The sequence below is a fragment of the Saccopteryx leptura genome, chromosome 5, assembly GCF_036850995.1.
Source record: "Saccopteryx leptura isolate mSacLep1 chromosome 5, mSacLep1_pri_phased_curated, whole genome shotgun sequence".
In the NCBI taxonomy this organism is placed as follows: domain Eukaryota; kingdom Metazoa; phylum Chordata; class Mammalia; order Chiroptera; family Emballonuridae; genus Saccopteryx; species Saccopteryx leptura.
The window spans coordinates 195,372,955-195,390,721 of NC_089507.1; the positions used below are offsets into that span (position 1 = coordinate 195,372,955).

At 43.8% G+C, this 17,767-nt stretch overlaps 2 protein-coding genes across 9 annotated transcripts in view; both read right to left on the bottom strand.

The window, feature by feature from the left end:
* Window positions 1–4,807: 4,807 nt before the first annotated feature.
* The window catches only part of GNAS (GNAS complex locus), a 51,025-nt gene continuing 38,065 nt past the window's right edge, over window positions 4,808–17,767 (bottom strand). For 3 of the 8 annotated variants that reach the window (XM_066387347.1, XM_066387346.1, XM_066387350.1), the window contains 12 exons: window positions 16,568–16,640; window positions 13,528–13,572; window positions 9,405–9,459; window positions 9,204–9,323; window positions 8,555–8,652; window positions 6,697–6,751; window positions 6,508–6,581; window positions 6,329–6,387; window positions 6,101–6,221; window positions 5,880–6,010; window positions 5,517–5,584; window positions 4,808–5,294 (listed from right to left, as the gene is read on the bottom strand). In XM_066387347.1, coding sequence (XP_066243444.1) covers window positions 5,148–5,294; window positions 5,517–5,584; window positions 5,880–6,010; window positions 6,101–6,221; window positions 6,329–6,387; window positions 6,508–6,581; window positions 6,697–6,751; window positions 8,555–8,652; window positions 9,204–9,323; window positions 9,405–9,459; window positions 13,528–13,572; window positions 16,568–16,640 — 1,046 coding nt within the window. In that variant the 3' untranslated portion in view covers window positions 4,808–5,147. Of the gene's footprint in view, window positions 5,295–5,516; window positions 5,585–5,879; window positions 6,011–6,100; window positions 6,222–6,328; window positions 6,388–6,507; window positions 6,582–6,696; window positions 6,752–8,554; window positions 8,653–9,203; window positions 9,324–9,404; window positions 9,463–13,527; window positions 13,573–16,567; window positions 16,641–17,767 lie in introns of all 8 variants that reach the window. The other 5 variants (XM_066387354.1, XM_066387349.1, XM_066387348.1 and 2 more) reach the window with 3 other exon arrangements.
* Window positions 9,307–17,767, bottom strand: part of LOC136406954 (neuroendocrine secretory protein 55-like) — a 59,791-nt gene continuing 51,330 nt past the window's right edge. Inside the window, exons 2-3 of the mRNA XM_066387355.1 lie at window positions 16,568–16,640; window positions 9,307–9,462 (exon numbers count right to left, since the gene is read on the bottom strand). The gene's annotated coding sequence lies outside the window, so the exon portion shown is untranslated. The remainder of the gene's footprint in view (window positions 9,463–16,567; window positions 16,641–17,767) is intronic.

Sequence of the window (17,767 nt, forward strand, 5' to 3'; positions counted from 1 at the left end):
CATTAACTCTCATATGTGCCTTGACCAGACAAGCCCAAAGATTTGAACCACGCGACCTCAGCATTCCGGGTTGACACTTTATCCACTGCACCACCACAGGTCAGGCTGGAATTACTTGATTTTTAAAGATTTAGTACAATCCCCTGTAAAACTATTCAGGTCTGGTGACTTTTCTTTTTCCTCATTAAAAAAATAAATAAATATAACATACATACTAAAAGCTGCACAAATCATAAGTGTAGAGCTCAATGGATGTTCTTGAATGGAATGTGTTTATTTCAGAATCTAAATGATGATTAAACAAACACTAGCACCCCACAAGTCTCCCTTGTGTTTCCTCCCAGCGTCCCACTCCAAAACAACCCGGAGCCATTTCACCACTGTGTTCTCCAACTATGCTCAATACTTTTTTTTCTGTAGGAACTGGTCTGCTTAAATTATTTTTTTCTCCACTGGATTCAATTTTGATAAACAGTATATTTCTGGACAGGTATCTGTTTCATCTAAGCTTTCAAACTGAGTTATATAGAATTATACAAATTAGTCTCTTATGATTTAAAAGGTTTTGGGGTTTTTTTTAACCTGTTTTTGTCCCTAATCCTTACAAACTATAAGCACTGCACATAACTTTCTAGATGTTCCTTCAAGATCCAAATTATAAATCCTGCCGTGTCTAATAGTGCTATTGAACAGACATTTTTCTCTCTGTTTAGCGCACTATGATGTATCTACCCATCTACCTATTTATCTTATTATCTAGGTACTTACGTATATGTCAAGGTGGTGAAAGAGGAAGAGCACTAACAAAGCATTTGCATTCCTGATAGAGAGTTGACTAGGCTGTCCTTTCCATATTTTTGCCTTGAGCTAAGGACATGATAGCATCTTACAGCCAGGAGAGAGAAGACATGAGACCAGTGGAGGCATTGATCCTGCTGTTGATGAGCTGCTGGAATCACACCAAGAACCACCTACCTCCAGAGTTCTTGGTAAGTGAGAGATAAACTTGTTTTTCCATGCCACTCCAAGTCAAGATTCTGTTAGTTGCAGCTGAACATATTCCTAATTGATATAGGGAATAAGATAAGCCAAACCAGAAAAAGTTTACTTGTTCATAGTATATGACTGTTTAAACACGGGAAAATTATGGTAGAGACACCAAATAACCCAACTCCAAAATAGGAACTTGGGTAGCAGTTACTCAAATTAAGTGCTTATTGCAATGGCCTTTTAGTGTAAACCATTGTTAAAAGAATAATTTGCATGAATTATTCACAATACCTTAGGGTTTCAAAATGATTAAATGAGACAGTCCATATCAATGGCCTAGGACAGTTCTTGACACATGGTTGGTAAAGTGCTCCATAAATGTTAATTATGTTTTAATAATTGATATTAATCAAAAATAGTGCTAGCTACATGTACGTGGACATCTACCTACTTCTTATCCTTATACTCTCATAAGAAAAGCCACCTCCTCTAAGAAGCCCTCTCAGCTATTCTTTTTTTTTTTAGGAGAAAGAGAGAGAAGGAGAGGAGAGAAAGGGGTAGGAGCAGAAAGCATTAACTCTCATATGTGCCTTGACCAGGCAAGCCCATGGTTTTGAACCAGTGACCTCCACACTTTATTTACCGCGCCATCACAGGTCAGGCCTGGCTATACTATCTAAAGTGGAATCTCTCCCCTATATCTCCCATCCCCCATTGTCCCCATCTTGTTTATGAGATCAGGAACCTTGTTACCATCTGTAATTCTTTTGATTATTTGTTTGGTAAATGCACGTCTCCCCCAATAGAGTATTAACTCCATGAAAGAAGAACTCCAATGGTTAGCATAGATTCCTTATTCTTTTTACAGTTGTTGAATAATAAGATGACCAAAGATGTCTAAAAAACCCCATACATAATGATAAAAGAATGTCATTTGACATAGAAGGGGCATTTCCTTTTATATAATTTTGCTCACATTTATTTATTTATTTTTATTGATTGATTTTTAGAGAGGGGGGAGAGAGAGAAAGAGAAAGGGGAGGAGCAGGAAGCATCAACTCCCATATGTGCCTTGACCAGGCAAGCCCAAGGTTTCGAACCGGCAACCTCAGTGTTCCAGGTCGACATTTTATCCCACTGTGCCACCATAGGTCAGGCTTTGCTCACATTTAAATAAAACTGAAGATGGGTAAAAATTCTGCCAAATAGCAGTCTGTCTACATATTAGGTCTCATCGGTGGGGGCCTTAATGATTTACCATTATTATTATTTCTTTAAAAGTCAATAAATAGTTTTTTATAGTAATTGGCTGGTATACCTTTATAAAGAATGGCACAAATTGTTACCTTTAGGAAAATACATTGTTTTGCATTTGAAAAGAGCTATAAAATTCAGCTAAAAAATTTAAAACTAATGGCTTCTTGTAATCAAAGATTTAGATGTAATTTTTCATAATTTTTGGCTTTCTGAGACCTAGAATCTAGATTTTAAAGTAGCCCTATAAAAGTTAGGTTTGGTACCAGGTCAAAGGGTAAATTGAAAAGAAAATATTTTAGAGAGAAAGGATGGACCGTAAGGAAGGGAGGAGACCCTCAGACACATCTGAGTGATTGGAGGTGGCCCCATGGCAACCCTGTGAATTGGCAGGAAGGCAGGAATACCACCAAGGCAAATCTGAGGGAAGAGGAGTCCCTCCCGACACCCTACCACCTACCTACCCACCCCATGGTCACCACTTTATATAGAACACCATGGAGTCCTGCAGGATTTCCCCTGGGGTCACAGGTCATGGACTTCTGACAACTGGCATCCTGGAAGGAATACCAGACCTTTTCCTCTTTTCTGTACCTTCTAAAACAACAATATAGAGTGTATTAGTCAAGCAATGGGCTTTAGCTACCCAAATTTCCCCCACTTAGTAGCCATGTCTCTTGAGGCAAGTTACTTTGGCCTCTCTAGGCATCCATTTACCCATTGGTAAATGGCAGTAACAGCTGAACCGTCTCGGTCTCACTGGGCAGATTGACACATAGTGGGTGGTTTTATTCCCTCTTCTAGAAGTTCTCACAGATTTTCTGCCAGCTTTGACCACAAGCGGCAGGAGGGGTTGCGGGGGGGGGTGGTGTAGTGCTGGGGTATCATTGTCTTGGCATAATTGCTCTGTGGCCTGGGACTTTATTTTCTAGTTTTGGTGGACATGAGGCTAGTGCTGTGGCAATCTTCTGTGGAGTGGACTAATTAGAGAATTTTCCAGAATTTCTAAGTGAAAATGGCATACATGTGGCCATCTTGAAAGAGGGGCTGTGGAACTGGTGTTGAACCTGTTTTCTATTAGCACAGCCTTGCTCTGGATGGGTGTTTGTGTGGTCGGCTGGTCCTGTGGTTACTCTTGATAGCTGATCCCAGGTTTTAATTAGTTGTGTTTATTTGGAGTACTTTGTGGGATTATGGGCATTTGTGGGCTGGTCTTCTGGCTGTATTTGCAGAGTAAGCACTTATGTAGATTATATGTTAATTTGGGGGAACTCTTGAGGGTTATTTTGTAACTAAGCCTACACAGCAAGCACACAATTTTTATGTAACTAAATATTACATAGGAAGCTTTTGGAAGGTTTATGCAGATGGTGTAGATGGTGTATTTGGTACTTTTAATGGTTTCCTTGGGGCTTATTTTGCTTGATGTTTAATTTGGCTAGGATTAATGTTGATTTGGAAAACAGGAAGTGGATTTTGGGCTGCATTACAGAATCAATTTGGTTAATGTCCCATTAGGCCAGTTTTGGAAGGTACAATGGTTGATGTTGGGGGCAAATAGTTTCTTCCTCCTACCCATCCAGGAAGCCACACCATTAGTAAACCACGTGCTTAAAAGGATGACGCTGGGGATGAAAGACTAGGGAACCCAGGTGGACCTCAGTTCCATGCATCATGGCTTCACAGGGCCCACGAGTGCCGACAACCACCCAGTCCCAACAATGACCCAAGTTTTATGTGTATTTCATTTATGACCGAGGTCCCACATTCCCCCCAATGTTATTTGTATTTTTAAAATTTTTACAGTATTTTTTTGTTCTTTTTTAAAGGAAATTGCTTGTTCATGTACCTTGCCCATTTTTTGTGATGGGTTTGCTTATTAATTCTTAAGAGCTCTTTGCTTAGTAGGGAAATTAAACCTTGTTAGATCTTTATCCAGGCCCTACACCCATTCATATTTTCATATGATTTTAACTTTTGTGTAGTCTACCCAACCCCCCTCCCACTTTTCCCACTTATGGCTTTAGGATCCTAGGTCATGTTTAAAGATTTATAATTTATAAACTAAGATTTTAATTGTAAAAATGGCTATTTCTAAATGGCTATTTTGTACTTAAACGGGATTGATTCATTTGTGTATGGAAATGAGGTAGGGATCGAGCTTAACCTTTTCCAGTTGTTTTAATACCATTTCTAGCTCTTGGTATTTGATAGCTCTTGGTCCTACCTATTTTGGGGAGATTCTGGGTAGAGAGACACTGGGGTGTAAGCTGGTGGACTCTTTGGCTAGGGCAACAAAGATCAAAGTACAGAATTCTTAATGGGCGTAATGGTTTCTATGAAGCATGTGCTGGGGAGGAGGCTGGGGTGGACCTTTTGTATTGTCTGAAAAATTGTCTTCAAAAAACCAAAAATTAGGTAAAAAAAAAAAAAAAAGGTGGCAAGACTTTTACACCCACTTATAACCCTGGGGCCTTGTCACCTCAACACGGGGCTTCCCAATTCATGAACACTAGGGTCAGTGTTTGCTCGAAACCGCAAATAAACCAAACGAGTCACAAACTTTGCTCACATTTATTTTTTATTGAATTTTTTTAATGCTGCACGAGACAATATTTATTTCTGTTTGCTGCTGTTATTTTTAGTTAAAGAGAAAGAGAAAGAGAGAGGGAACCATTGTGGCCTTTTTTTAATTCTTTTCTTTATCTGAAGGCCGCCTTAAGCTTTCTAAATTTGGAATATTTAAGCAAGCTGAAAGGGAAGAGGGGGTTTCGCAAAATCACTCAATGGGGAAAGGAAAGGTTGCTTTGTCAGTCATGCCCTATGGTGGGTGACTGACTGCGTGTACAATCACTTTTAATTAATTGTGCTTAAGGCTTTAATTAAATTTGGGGGTTCCCTTCTTACAGCAGCTCATACTGGCGAAGGTGCATGCGCTGGATGATGTCGCGGCAGTCGTTGAACACGCGGCGGATGTTCTCGGTGTCCACGGCGCAGGTGAAGTGGGGGTAGCAGTAGTGGCGCCCATCTCCACTGGCGGTGCTGATTCTCTGCGGCACAAACACAGAGACTTGGTCAGGCCTCCTCGCCAGAAACTGCCCCCAAGGACCCCTTACCAAAGCAAGGGAAGGGGCACAGAGGCTAAAACTCACGGGGCTACCCTGGAATGAAACTGGAGTGCTGGATGGTTCAATCCCCAAATGTAGAATGAAGTCAAGTCCCGCCCCCAAAATAAGAGCAGTCAAAGAGGGAAGTAAGACAAGTCTACTCACCAGAAACTCATCCCGGATGAAGTACTTGGCCCGGGTCACGCGTGGGTCCTCACCGGGCTCGGGAGTCGCTGCAAAGAAGAGAAATATTTCGTTATTTAATATAATTAAGAGATGGAGCTAGCCTGCTTGCATCTTGCCACTCCTCACCCTCTTGGGTTTCTCCACATGCCAATGAGTGGAAATAAGGTTTTCTTGCTTCCCCTACAGAGCCCTCTCTAGTGTGTGTGTGCATGGGGAGCTAGCTGTTCTTGAAGGTTGTTCACTTAGGTGATTTTTTAAATTCAGAAATTAACATACACACGAGCGTATATAGAACTAATGAGCTGAAATGTGTGCCAATGAACTGCATAAGGTCATACATACCATCCTCAGGAGTAGTGTAGCGAGCAAATTCTGGAAAGTAGTCCTCAATCTTTGATTTTCCAGCAAGGACCTTCTCAGCAAGCAGGTCTTGCTTGTTGAGGAACAGAATCACAGAGATGGTGCGCAGCCATCTAACAAAGAGGGAATCGGGGTTAAAGTCCAGGAAAAGAGCATTTCTTCTGCGAGGGGCCTGAGATGAACCCAGGGGTTGCTCTACCGACCTGTTGTTCCAGATGCTCTTGAAGAGGTTCAGAGCCTCCTGCAGACGGTTGGTCTGGTTGTCCTCCCGGATGACCATGTTGTAGCTGCTGCTGGCCACCACGAAGATGATGGCAGTCACATCTTCAGCACAAGAAAACAAAGGCAACGTGAGTTAGAGCAAAAATGAGCCTTCACAATTAAAAAAGCAAAACATCCCTAAACCGGAAAGAAGCCCACAGCTTCCATACCATTGAAGCATTGGATCCACTTGCGGCGTTCGTCGCGCTGGCCACCCACGTCAAACATGCTGTGGGAGAGAGGACACCTGGTCACTCTGAGGGCTAACACTGACCCACCACTACAACTGCCAGAGGGGACATCGGGCTCCACTATCTCTGTTTTTTAATAAAGGGAACCATTCACTTACTGGAAGTTGACTTTGTCCACCTGGAACTTGGTCTCAAAGATTCCAGAAGTCAGGACACGGCAGCGAAGCAGGTCCTAAAACAAAATCAGAGTCAACAGACCTCACCAAAACCAACTGAAATAAAAATCGCCAATCTAGAGCAGAACCGACGAGCTTGTCAAGGGGTCTCTGCCTGTGAGAACTGCGTACCTGGTCGCTGGGGACGTAGTCGGCCTGCTTGATGACATCAATCTTGTCCAGAAAGCTGGGAGAGAAGGAAAGATACAAGGGGGTGTTCAGTTGTGCCCAATGGCCTCCCCAAGGGACTAATAAAAATGAGATGTTCTTGCATTACTCAGAAAGGGTATTCCTTCCTTCTGCCTTTTAAGAATCTCATTAAAGAACAATAGAGGTTGACACACGGGGATCCTTTCTGCCCTGAGCATAAGGAACAGGAAACCAACATAACATTCTCTTCTGGCCGATGTGGTAGTCCATGAAACAGAACTGTCCAGATAGGCAATTTGTAGTTTTAAAAACCTCAGGGCCACCCAGGTTATGGGTACTGACAGGGGAGCAGGCCCAGAGTCCGGGGTCTCAGTGACTCTCATTTATGACCCGGAAGCTTTTCACAGAACTTTCCCACCTCCCTCCCCACAGCTTAACTTTGTGCTTTTGTGTTGCTCGACTAGAGACACCACTAGAAAAAATAGCTTGAAAGATTGGATTAATTTAATTAATATAGAAAATTATTAAACCTAGCTTTTTTTTGGGGGGGGGGGGGGAGTAGGGGGTTAGAGCTGCTTTAAAGTGGGCTAATAAGAAAAGAAAATCCCAAAGGGGGGGAGAAGTTTATTTAAAGTTCTGTAAGCTTCCCCCCCTTTCCTTTTTACCAGTTTAGAGTTAGTCTGGCTGGAAGGATATACTAACTTGCCCAATCAGTCTTACATTACAGCACCAGTCCAGAAATAGCTCCTCAGCCGCCCTGGCCGCCAGCATGTTGCCATGGCAACAGAACCACAGTTCTATAAATAGCTCATCAGCACCAAATCTTGTGAGAGAGACAGCTGGAGTAGGGCCAACCAAACCCCAGCTCAACAAATAAAAATAGGCAGCTTAAGAAATGGGCAGGGTACCAGTATCTTAACTTGAACATAAAGGCAGTGAAGCCAGAAACAGACTGGTCAGTGCCAACGCCGGGCTGTCGGAATCCTCCGGCCAGGGAAGACATTTTATAAGCTATGTTCTCTTTTCCCCAAGTTTCTTAAAACTTTCCACCAAACTGTGGAGATGTTGCCACTTTCAAGTAAAGTTGCAGGAGTTATTTAATGTTGCATTAAGAAAGAGAAAAAAAACCTCAGGGGACGATTAAAACAAAAGGAACCCCCCGTGAAGTTGGTGCGCCCCCTCGCCGGGCGCTCCAGAGCCTCCAACTCTCGTACCTGTCCTTCTGACTTGGATCCAGAACTCAACGGCAAACAATTCCAGGATTTCCATTTGTTTTGCGTTACTATAATTAGCACTTCCAGCTTTTCGTTCAAACTTTTGAGAAAATCAGGAACTTTTTGTTGAAGAAGGGGTGGGGGTGGGGGTCGCAGGGACTGTTTTTCTGTCCCTTGTAAAAATATACAAACTTGCGTGTCTATTAAACCCTATGCAACAGCAAAGCAATTATCAGTTACCAAGGAGGGGGGGAGGCAGCTTTCTGTCGTTTTTAATTATGGCAATAAAATAAAATACACTTTCCAAAGTGTGAGAGCTGCCCTATCTCCCTAAATAGTTGGAGGGGGGTCAATTCAATTAATTCCCTCAAGCTAATTAATTGGGAATATCACCTTAGTGCTAGTAATTATCATTTTGGCTAACAGGCATTATTTATATAAAATAATGTCACAGCATTTAAAAGTGCAATTAAGGGCTTAGGAAAACAAATGACTCAGAAGAACTTTCTAACTGCAGGTGGGGATAACTGGGCACTATGAGAAGGACTCCTTTGCAAGTGACTTGCTGCGGCTGTGTCTCCCGCACGTGTGCACATGTGGTGTGGTGCTGTGGCGAGGTCACTTACTACTGGGCACAGTCAATCAGCTGGTACTCGTTGGAGCGCTCGTAGCAGGCGCGGACTCCTTCGTCCTCCCACAGAGCCTTGGCGTGCTCGTAGAACTCCTGCAGGCGGGCACAGAACGCACGTTGAGAGGCAGAGCCCGCACCCCGCAGCAGCCACTAGGACCCCAGGGCCAACTGTTCAAAATAAGGGTGTCGTCCTCGTATAAAACTCAGAGCTGGCACTTCATCCCCAGGGTGGTAGGGTACATTCAGTTCACGGCCACTGAAGTCTGTGCCGTATTTAACATATGTTGTTTGTCACAAGCTGCACATGAGGGGATAATTAAGGGTGCCACCACTCATGACGTTTTCTCTCATAAAAATTTAGTCTAATCAAGTGAGATTTTTAGAATTAAACTGACCTCCACTTGTGGGGATGGGTGAGCCAAGGGGTGATAGAATGTTGCTCATCCATCTTGGGCAATGCCCTAACGATGATTAGTTGGCTTTTGTTTGTTTTTAAACATTAAGGATCCTTATGGATTTAACTTTTCCCTAAAAATTGACATCACTGGGATGTGTTTTGCTGGACACAGGTGTGCACTGTGCGACACGGGCTCTGTCTAGCGCCCAGGGAGGGCTAAGGCAACGCATTGCAGGGCAGAGCTTACAGGAGGGAAATCAAAGTCCGGCACGTTCATCACACTCAGGATGTAGTCCACACGGAATTGGTTCTCAGGGTTGGCCAGCTCCACGGGGGGCACCAGGTTGCTCATGGCGGCCACGATGGTCTGCAAGTGATTGAGCAAGTGGTCAGGGGCAGCACTGTCTGAGAGGGGACTAACAGAATGAGAAAAAACCCAAGCACGTACTTCAATGGCCTCCTTCAGGTTGTTTTTGATGTCCTGCACTTTGGTGGCCTTCTCACTACAGTGGGATTGAGAAGAAGAAAAAAAAAACCATATTGCATCATGTTGACTAACATGGTCACTTTAGTCAAGATATTCCAACTAAGCATAGTATTCTGTTCTTGAAGGAGGGGTGGGTTCAGATCTGTGCAGATTGAGGTTCCTGAATAGAGGTGGTTTCAGGTGACCACCTCCCATTTATGTCTGGAAGACACGCCCAATTGGGGCCAATTAATGAAATGGCATCTAGATAATGACCAAGGCTACTGTACCAGAAGTTGGACCCTGCTCATTCACTCCCTCAAGATGTGGAACCATCTGCTTAGAGCCTCCCCGCACCCCCACCACACGCTTCATGTGTGTTGGGGGGGGGGGGTTGTTGAGGTCACTGTGGGGCTGGGGAGAAAGTTTCATGGTTCCACTTGGGGCTTATGCATAAGGTGGTGTGTTAATTAAATCTCAGGGCTGGGCAGCCCTGTTTGTTTTATTTAGTCACTGTGTATGTCACTGCAGCCAACAGCAATGCAGTAACTGACGTGACGTTTCTAGTTGATGTTAACACACACTGACCCTTCAAGGTGGACAGGGGTAAGATTCTGCTCCCAGAAGTCTTTATGATCTGGGATTTTTGCTTTTGGGGGGGTGGGTTTGGAACAGTGTCCCCCTCTAAGTAGAGGTTAGGGGTTTTGTTGCTTAAAATTTTTAACTTGGACCTACTGAAGGGCCTGGGTGGTTAAAGGCCACACCTTGGGATTCTGGGTCTCCCCACCACAGAATGTCTGCGCCCCATTATGTCAATCAAAATGCCACATGTTTGCAAAACTGTCCTTCATGTGAGGCTGGGCCAGGGGAGATTTCTAAGTTTGTTTTAGGGGCTAAGGACCCCTAGAGCTTGGGGCATAAATCTTGCCATGTCCAACCATGCCTCTAAGATTCTGGGGATGGGGGATGAAATAACACACTGACTGGGTATTAGGTCCTGAGATGTGACTGAGGAGGAAACTGAGTCTCAGAGGCAGGGCTTATCTTTCTCTTGCTGTCATTCTTAAGAGTCTATATAGAGATTCCCAAATTTTAAAGCATTCATCTGGTTGCTCTGCCTAATCACAGGATGGAAGTAGTAACCACTCAGGAGAAGAGGACAGAACGTTAATACGGAGGGAATGTAAAGATGGTTAACAGCAGCCAGAGCTGGCCCGAGCATTAGTAACCCTAACCCTAACCCTAACCCTAACCCTAACCCTAACCCTAACCCTAACCCTAACCCCGGGCCATGGAGCTGAGGGGGCCACGTGCTCATCTGCCAACAGCCCTGCCTCACAAAAACCTGGTCTTTCCTATTTCTAATTATGTTCCTTGAGCATTTTCTTCTTTCAAGGTAAACATTTGTGTATTGGGGGGGGGGGCTCATCTTCTAAGTGAGTTTTCACCCCCTTTCCAGGATCGGCCCTCTTCCTGTTGAACTGGCCTCGGAGACACACTGCTCCTTTATCAGGTGAGCTGCTCTCAGCAGAGGGGGGGGTGGGGGGGGTGAGGAGGCAGGACAGCCGGAGCCAGGAATCCAGCCCCTCATGTATTTACACACGAGTACTACGCTCTGGGGAACCTGAGGAGCAGATGTAACTAGGGGTGGGCTGCAAACCAGGAGGGAACTGGGTCTTGAGCTCTGCCACTGAACCCCAGACCCTCAGGGCCTCCACCCTGCACTGAAGGGACCCCGGGAGGCCTGACCCCTCTGGGAGACTCTCCTGCTTTGTTTGGGCAAACCTGAAGCTGCTTCCTGAAACCAGGAAGGCTATCCAGACTCGGGGCTAGAAGTCTCTCATCAGTTAGGCAGGCGTCAGCATTTTAAAAGGACACCTGTTTGACTGCCCCCCAATGTTTACTTAGGGATTCAAACTCAGGACCTAAGACCCTACAGGACAAATCCACTCCTATTCGTTAAAAACAAGCCCCACACCCACGACGATGAGAGCCACAAACCTTTCTTTGGTTTTAGGGTCCCACAATTATTAAAATTCGCCGTGTCTGGGTACTAAGTACTCAAATATACATACAGGCAGAGAAAATGATTTCCAGGTTTTTTCATTCAGCTTGATTTTTGGGTCTAAGTAGTAGTATGATAATTGGAAAAGTTCCCGTCTTAAATATGGATATTTTGAGAACGTGTTCAGTATTCATCTACGTATGTGAGTAGGTGTGGGAGTATATCAAGTATAAAACCACTAAAATAGGAATCCGAAGTCTAATTCGGGTGTGTAATACTCCAACATAAAATTCTGCCATTGAAGCAATTACTATGTAGATGGAGATATTGTACTGGGGGCTGGCAGGCTTCTCATAACTCTTACTATCGCTTAACAAACCGAACAGAGTATGAAACTCAGAGAAAAGTTCCTCAGGTGTCTCTAAGGCCAAAATAATTACCAACTGCTAAAAGTCTGATGGGCTAAAAAGTAGGGGCTGGAAGTACTTTCAGGACTTTGCAGCTCCTCCCTCCTCCCTCCTCCCCTTTATGTAGAAAGTAGAGGAGCTTGGTTCAAATGCTAAGAGCCCTCACCCCCACCCCGACCCTGGCTAGACCCCAGCTAAGTGGTAAGTTTTACTCAGTACTATCTTCGTGCTTTTATGGGGAAAGACAGGCAAAAGAAGAGAGACAGAAGACAGACAGGGACTGCTGAGACATGCAGAGTAGTTTTATTTATCACATGTTAATACTTATATTTACTGCAGAACAGTCAGAGAGAGAAGTGCAGGCAGGTATTAGTAGGGGTCAGGGGCTAGCACAGCATCTAGTACACAGTAGGTTGCTCAGTAAGGACTGGTCATCATTTCTCAATGCCAACTTTTGGTACAGTAAACTGACAGTCACGTTACATAGATGCCTAACTTGGATGTTACACTACATTTGGGACAATTAAGGATCTTATTTCATTTTTTTGTTTTTGTGTTTTTTTGTCTTTTTTTGCTGTTTTTTTTTTTTTTTTCAGTTATCTTTAAAGGTTAGGTGGTAGGGCCCCTCCCCTCCCCCTCCCCCTCCCCCCATAACAGAATAGTATTCTTATTAGAAGTTCCTAGGACGGGGCAATTCCAGCATGCAAAGTGTGGTGGGGAATAGCCGGGAAGAGGAGAGAAACGGGAAGCCATCATCTAGGGGTAATACACTCTAAAAAAAACAGATGAACAAACATGTCAGTTACTCTGTCCGGACCCAATCTCCTTTGCCCCGCCCCTCCCCGGCCACAGAAGCTATTTCTTTGAGATGCCCTAGGCTCGGTGGATGGCCCTGCATGGTCTCATGAGAAATAGCTGCCAGATGACAGCATGCAGAATGTGCAGGCACGGCTTCGAGCGGGTTACCTGGCATGCATGCGTGTGCATGTTGGCATGTGATGGGTAGTGGGGAGGCAGGAAGAAAGAAAAAAAAACAGCTTGATAATGAATGGGAAAAAAAGATGGACGCCATCACTCATTTCCTGTCCACTAGCTAGCTAGAGCCCCGGATTAAAGTTAATTTGATAACTTTTAAAAAGACCAGAGGCTTTTCAAGATCATTTGTAACAGTGACCTACACCACCCCCCCACCCCCCCACCCCCTGGTGCTGAGTATTTTTTCCCCAAAATTAAGGGCGGTGCAGCACCATATATTTTAATAGAGAAAATTTGTTTCAGAGAGGTCTGAAAATTTAAAACCAGACCACCAGTGGGTGGATGGAATTTAGTAGATAGTTTTAAAAACAAGTAGCAGATTCAAATAAAGAGCTGGGAGGTGGGCTGGGGGGATGGAACTGAAACCATAAGGAAAAACTCGAAATCCTAAACTGATCGTCTAACGCTGAAATCTATAACTTTCCCCCAGCTGGATCTAATTATACTTTAAGGATGGCAAAAAAAAAAAAAAAAAAAAAAGTTTTGCACTTCATGTGCTGTGACATGTTATGAAACTGTCTATGTCGTTTGCAAACGTATACCAAGATGGATGATGGCCCTTAAATGATTTTTGTTTCCTTCCCGGGGCTCTGCCCTCAGTTTCCCAGTGTGAGCTTCATGTTTGTTGAAAAGTTTTTCTGTTTTTGAATGTGCCTACCCTTCGCTGTTGCTCCTGGCAGCCTGCGGGTCCTCTTCGCCGCCCCTTTTAAAGAGAGATTGAAAGCTCACCTAATCTGCAAGGCACGGCAATTTCACAAAATCCCCACCCAGCCTCGCTACATTCTTCAGCAAAGGGGCGCCATCCCGCTAATTCTTAGGTCGCCTTTCTGGCTAACTTGAAATGTCTCCTGGGGCTGCGGGCCTTGGAGGGGAGAATTCCACACCTTGGCTGCAGTATTAGCAGAGCCCTCTGGAGACTCCGGTCGGGGACAGGAGGGACTGATAATTATTTTCTTGTGCTTTCATTAAATGTACATGCATCAGAGAGCCAAAGCAGTGACTTCTCACAACTCTTCTGAGAATATAGCAGCAACTAAGGCGGCTCCTCCATGCGCTCCCAGATTTCAATCCTCAGTGTTGTATCTGAACAAAGGCACGGACACGGGTGACTTGTGCCCGTGACACGAGGTGCAATATTAAGACCTCCCTCCCTGCAGTCTGAAAAACTACCTGTAAAATGTTTGTATTTATAAATAATTGTTCTTCTTAAATTGCCATCAATTAAAACCATATGTGGAGTTCAAACATATAACCAAACGAAAGAAATCCACTTCTCAAAAACCTAATCTTCATGAACGTGGGCACCCCCCCCCCCCCGAAGGCGGGAAGGGCAGCATGGCTAAACCGTCTGTGGTTTTGTCATCGATTAGATTATATTAGCTCAGCCAGTGTTAATGGCACTTTTTTTCTCCCCGTGGAACTCAGTGTAAGGAAGAGAGTTAGCTAGGAGTTAGGAAAATCTGAATTTGACTGCCGTTTCTGAAAGTCAGATTAGAATTACAAGTTACTCTACACAGGTTGCCGGCACGCAGTCTGCAGGTAGGTAAGGCCAATTGAACAGCTCAGCCAGCACTAATGAAGCACACGTTTACGGGAGGAGGCAAAGACCCGCCACCCTTTGTGGACGCCGTACCAATTTCATAGGGAATACCTAGCCAAGAAGGAAACCATTTTTTTTGTTGTTGTTGCAATACCACAGCGAGGAAAAAGAAAAAAGGAGGCTCCGTGGACAAGATAAAAATAAGGTTTCTAGACTCATACTAAGAATTCCCCTGTATGTCACTTTCACAGGCTAAATTTAACATCCTTGGAGATTACCTATGGCTTCCTCTACAAAGAAGGCAAACTGGGACCATTGCTTCCCCTTTTATTTTTTAAAAACAGAAAGGAGAAGTTCTGTTTTAAATGCCTGGTCTGCATTACAGACTGGCTCACTTAGGGAGAGGAGTCCTTTCCCTAAAAAATTTTCAAAATTTTGGGCAATCAGTAGAGTAGTAACTTTAAATTATCCCAAGGATATCCGACTTGAACTAAAGTAAACAGGGTCTGCTGCATCCTTTTAAAAACGCTTGCCATGTCCAGTTCCAATCAAAATATTTATCTAGAGGGTACACGGTCATATTAGTTTTGCTTAACTAACCGTGTGAGGCCCCGCTCCCCATTAAGTTGCACCGGGGAAATGCGAGATTTTTCTATAAATGACAAATTGATTTAACTAGAAGTCTGCTTCAGGTTGTTTTTTGACCAATGACCACCTCTGGTGGCAGGACTTGACTGAAGGGGTGTGTAAGGAATTAAAAATTTCAGAAGTGGCTCCTGATGCATGAACGTGACTTGTTTAATTAACGGCATATATGTGCGTATTGACAACTCATCGGGAGTCAGCCATAAAATTGGTAAAATACCCCCTCCTTCTGAATTCAGTTAAAGTCTAAAAAGCACCCTAAACTAAAATGTCCACTTGTATGATGTCATTCTTTTCTTACACCCCCCCACCCCGGATAATTTGTTCTAAGAAATTCTAGAATTTTTGGTAAAGAGCTGCATGGTGCAGTTCTTTAACCTCTGAAAGGTGATAAAATTCATTGCTTTCCCTGATGTTCAGGGACAGTAAAGGCTTTTTTACTGGTTTCTGAGGTTCTCGGGTTTTGTGTGTTGTACAACTGAATTAAACTACGCCACCTTGATTCCGTCTCCCCTTCTGAAATTTAACAGAATGCAACTGAGGGATAAATTTTTCACTAGAATCCAGGTTTAGGAAGGGGAATGGAATTGCTAACCAGCTCATAATGGCAAACTAGTGCCCTCAGGGGCTCGTCACCTGGGGAGTCAACTACTCTCACCCCAAGAATACAGAGGCTGGTCAACTGAGCTGGGGTCTGAGGAGAATAGATAATTCTCCAACTAGACTGAACGCTCCCCTTCCCATTTTTTGGCAAGTGTGACCCCCCGTTTATTTTTTCCATCCCTAATATATGCACGTGCTCTTTTCATCTTTATTCTCAGTGCGGTATTGCCACATTGTCCTATACCAAGATGCCTGGAAGGACATTTGAAAGGCAAAAGTGCCCCTTAATCCGGCAGGAGTACCTAACTCCCACCATTCCTTCATTTAAATGTTCCCTTTCCGTTTCTTCAGGCAAGACTATTGATTTTTTAAAAAGGAAACAATGATTTGTCAATAATATTAATTCCAAAGTGGGGGGGGGGGGGTGAGGAATTATTAACAAGGGCTGCTTCTTCCAACTTTATTTTGGGAGAGAATATTGAAATAATGTTTCCCTAATAGTTTACAATGTTCTGCCTTGGTGCATTGCGCTGAAATCTGCTGGGGGGGGGGGGGGGTTCTCTGCAGTGATAATTGTGGCCTAAGGGGGTGGTGGGCCAGCCGGTGTCAGCCATGTTGGAGACCTACTGCACCAAAGTATGCAGCGGTCCTGTCACGGGGCCAAAAAGGCACTATTTTCCCAGGGAAGGGGAGAATTTTTTAAAAATAAGTGCTTTACTATTATTTGTTGCTGCACCAAATATTACAGGGGGGGGGGGGAGTCTCTGAAGAGCTCTTCCTAGGGTTTTCTAATATGCAGACAAAAAATTAAGTGAAAATTGGCTGCCCAGTCCCCCAAGCTACCTAACTTCCTAAAGGTTAGTATCAAGTGCGCTCCCGTCCTGGGACCTGGCACAGCTTTGACACTTACTCTCCATTAAACCCATTAACATGCAGGATCCTCATTTGCTTCACAATGGTGCTTTTACCAGACTCTCCCGCACCTAGAAAATGAAAGTAAGTCTCAGGTTATGAAGGAGGCATTTTACACACTTGGGCTGTGAGAGGACTGCTGTTTTTTCCACAGAAGAAACACGCAAAGGAAACAAACAAACAAAATAGCACACTTGCAATATTTCTTGACATTTCGACGCATAAAAAATGAAATCAATGTCCAACTCTGTGTCCCTGCAGTATTTCACCATTAGAATAACAAACAAGAATTAAAGGTTTTGCTGTTCTCAGGTTTTGTTGTTTGGGGGGGGGGGGGGGGAATCTTTTTGGTTGTTTTAAAATTTGTGAGGTGGAGAAGCAAAGGGAGTAAGAAAAAATGACGCAATTTTGTCATGGGGGGGATTGAAGTTCAAACTGTGAAACAATCTTTGAAACCTGAGAATTCACTGGTAAATTGCACACGTGAGTGTGCAGAGCCACATAATTCATTGTTTGTCAGATGTTTCATGGTTAAAATACCCAGGATCCACAAACAATGCCCAGATACTGCAGTCTCCAGGTCACGTTCTGACGCAGCGCTTGCCTCCCAAACATTGTCACAATGCAGCTGCTTTTCTGGCCAAGTTTCTCTCCCCTTGGGCTACTGAAAAATCAGCCCCTCAAACTGCAACATGGCGTTTTATCCAATTATCCACCATCCTTTCCCCTCAAACTGTATCTTTTCAAAGATACAAAATCTCTCCGGATTCAACAACTATGTTATTGGAGGGAGGTGGTGGTGAGGGGATGGAAGATTGCCAATTTTGTCATCTTCTAGAAAAATACATTTTAATATCAAATATAGTGTTGGAGAACAACTATATTAACATTCACCAACTGTAAGAAGAGTTTTAAAAAAAAGGACCAGACTTTGATCATAAGGAAGAGTAGTCCTGGAAACTACTGCACTTTCAAAGATTTCAAGCCCTTCCCAATTAAAGTAAAGGGACACATGCCTCCATTTTAAATCACCTTATATTTGTAACAACATTGAATAAAAACCCACACATTTCCAAGCTAGAAGGAGGACTGCTGTTTTTTTAATTTTCTTTTTTGCAAATGCACTCTCCCTCACAAATAATTCTTATGTGATTTTTTTTTTTTTTTTTGCCCTCCTTCCCCGCAAACTTGTTTGGAT